The sequence below is a fragment of the Protobothrops mucrosquamatus genome, unplaced genomic scaffold, assembly GCF_001527695.2.
Source record: "Protobothrops mucrosquamatus isolate PMUCROS unplaced genomic scaffold, P.Mucros_1.0 scaffold160, whole genome shotgun sequence".
Lineage (NCBI taxonomy): Eukaryota > Metazoa > Chordata > Lepidosauria > Squamata > Viperidae > Protobothrops > Protobothrops mucrosquamatus.
This window is the reverse complement of record NW_015386524.1, coordinates 1,157,376-1,160,608: the sequence shown is the minus strand read 5'-3', so window position 1 is coordinate 1,160,608 and position 3,233 is coordinate 1,157,376. Positions and strand designations below refer to the sequence as shown.

Sequence of the window (3,233 nt, the reverse complement as noted above, 5' to 3'; positions counted from 1 at the left end):
TAGCAGCTCCTAGCATTATAATATCAGAAACCTCTTCATGACAGAACATACATACCCCTTCTCTTCTGATAGCACTGATCATGTTACCTAGTTTGGGTAATGAAATATTACCCACTATTGCTACCTTCCTCTTTTAATATGACCATGTAATGTTTCCCAACTGTTATTAACAATATGATCTCATCAATCCAGATAATTTATATTTAAATAATTTGCTACATAGTGGTAAGGAAGGAATGAGGGGGAAATCATACTGATGCAGAAGTGCCTTTTAAAGGTAACTTAAGCTAATTCTCTTTGGATAGATAGAACTCCATTCTTTTCATATGCTTTCACATTGTAGGGGGGACAGGCAGCCTAAACATTTAATAAATACATAAAATAAATAAAGAATAAATAAATTCATCTTAAAGGAAAAAAGCTAATTCGTTAAAACTACACTGAAATGCATTGTCATGCAATGTTAACAGGAATAACTGATCTCTTAAAACCATTCAGCAATACTTCTGTTTACAGAATATACTCATTATTCAAGCAAGACAGATATGTGGATGACCACTTTGTGGAGTCTATTTTGGAATTCTTCTGAGAGTTTCCTATGCTTTCATAAGTTGCTGACTGCAACTTATTGTTATTTTATCACAAGAATGTTCTTTACCTTTTTCCAAATCTTCTTTTTCTATATGTATTTACTTCCTGATTATTATAGAAACAAATATCCTCCCTCTCTCAATGAGGACCAGATATGAGATCACAAACATGTTTTCTTCAGATACTTTGTTACTTGTGATCAGAATACTTTGGGGAGCTCATTGAGAACTATGTCATTATCTCAAGTGATGGTAATGTTATTTCTTGTTTAATGTTTGCATGAAGTTTTAGTGAACAGTTCCACAATCAGAAACAGAACAGATATATGTTAGAAAAGGGCATGACAGACACTGAGCAAGGAAAAACACCAACATTTCATTTCATTTTTGTATTTGTTCCATGGATAGAAAGTAGGAAAATGAAAAATTGTTGACAATGGATTGGTATAAGAAAACTAACATATTAATGAAATAGAGTGGGACATTGAATTTTACTTTGGAGGAAACAGATTCATTTTTATATTTGCAATGATCTTTTTGTTACTATGTCTGCTGATGTTATGGCTGGTGTTTTTAACGCAAAGTGAATGTAAGACGCAGCCCATTCTCTGCAACACAATTGATGCCCTCCAAATTCCACATGAATATTACCAGTCAGGTGACTTTGTCATTGGAGGGATCTCTTCTCAGTTCGTCTCCTTTTTCAAGGTTCTGTCTTTCCAGGAACACCCCAGATCAATGTTTATTGAAGATCCTATGTAAGGAATTTCTTATTTCAATAAGATATCCAGGAGCACATTATTATAATTATTGAGAAGAGAAAGCAACTTTTTCTTTTTTTAATGGATGAGCAAAATAGAAAATTTCAATACGATTGTACTAAATATATGGTTACAGGTTTTCTAGAATATCATTTTCTCAATTCTGTATTTTGCCTTTCTTTTGTGAGAACTACACTCTATTAATCTGATCATCAGATCATGTTGTTTTCAGTATCTGTCAAGACTACTTTAACTTCTTTCAATCCCAGCTTCTGTATCATATGAGGCACTTCCTTCAATTTTGGATGCAAAATGGTTCTTATTTACTGCAGTTTCATCTTAATGACCATTGTATCTCTAAGAGCTTGGGTTTCTCAGAATAAATGAAGATGTTTCATATTCTCTCTTTCTCACAGTCCTTCAGTTTCCATCCCTTTTACTGTGTTACCTCTTGTTTCAAACATGTATAAGATGACTATATTGATCAATAGCTATTAAAAGTTAAACACAAAGAATATAACAAAGCAGGGTGGATTGTTCAAGTGTCAGATGTGGGCCAGGAAGACCATACTCAGGTTCTGAAGTGCTTTTCCTAATGTTATGTTTGTCACCGGATTCTTATAGGGCTAGAAGAATATGGAAAGAAGAAAAATGAAGAAAATGTTTCTCTTAAATAAATCTTGGACCACATCTATATACCTTTCTCATTTTTACTCTTGTAAATATGGTCAGTTTGGTAATCACTTGTGTATTAGTGAACCAAATCATGGTACTGAAAATGAACACATAATCATAATCCAAATCAAAGTAAAATGAAATTCACTAAAATCAATGAGGCCTAAGTCATAACTACTATTAGAATAACTGGATCAAATCTGAAAGGACAATTTTTTCACAGGACTCTATAATTAATGACACTATAGTTTCCTCCTTTCAGTTTTCAGGACAAAAACTTCAGAGAAAATAACAATCCTGCAATAGTATTTTAAACATATTTTGTTGGCTGGATTCATGCATCCCATTAAGCAGGAAAAAGTTTTATCATTTTTTAGTGGTACGTCTGAGCCCAGCCAACTGCTGCTTTTCTAACTGATACATCATATTGTACTTTGCTGCTTCATAATTCTTTTCCTCTTTCAGACATATATTTTTAAACCTAGGGGACAATTGGAAATTTGATTTCCTTTGACACACAATATTATCTTCACCTATAGAAAGGTGAATCTGATCCACTTCTTATAGGCAAACCGCCAGAACTGCAAAGAAACCAATAACAGAAGTCTCTTTCTCTCACTAGCCTAATCAAATAACTGGCGTGAATCTTTCATAAAAGGAGAAAAACTACTTTTCTGAGTCATTTATTGATCATTTCAAAGTTATATATATACTTTATTTCTAATGAAGTATGTGGTTGTTGCCACATCCTGAGTTCCATTCTGAGAAACCGATGTCTCTATAAGAAATATGTGCTTTTGATTACAAAGGTCTAGGATATTCTTGGATTATACAAATGCTTTCATTACAGTGTAGTGATAAAGAACTACCAGCAAGTCTTGGCTTTCTTGTATGCTGTGAAGGAAGTCAATGAGAATCCAGGGCTCTTGGCTAATATAACAATGGGATTCCATATCTATGACAGCTACTTCAATGACAGGCTAACCTTTCAGACAACCATGAATCTCCTCTATAGATTGAAAACAACTGTTCCAAATTACAAGTGTGATTCAGGGAAGAATTTGATAGCTCTCACTGGAGCACTTCATTCAGAAACTTCCCTTCATATGGCCACCATCTCAAGTATTTATAAAATTCCCCAGGTAGGAGAATTCATATATGTATAGTGACTTTCATAATTCTTGTAATATGTTCATATTAATGACAA

At 33.4% G+C, this 3,233-nt stretch overlaps 1 protein-coding gene across 1 annotated transcript in view; it reads left to right on the top strand.

The window, feature by feature from the left end:
- Positions 1–3,233, top strand: part of LOC114922401 (vomeronasal type-2 receptor 26-like) — a 14,256-nt gene that overhangs the window by 3,554 nt on the left and 7,469 nt on the right. The window contains exon 4 of the mRNA XM_029283649.1: positions 2,877–3,168. Coding sequence (XP_029139482.1) covers positions 2,877–3,168 — 292 coding nt within the window. The remainder of the gene's footprint in view (positions 1–2,876; positions 3,169–3,233) is intronic.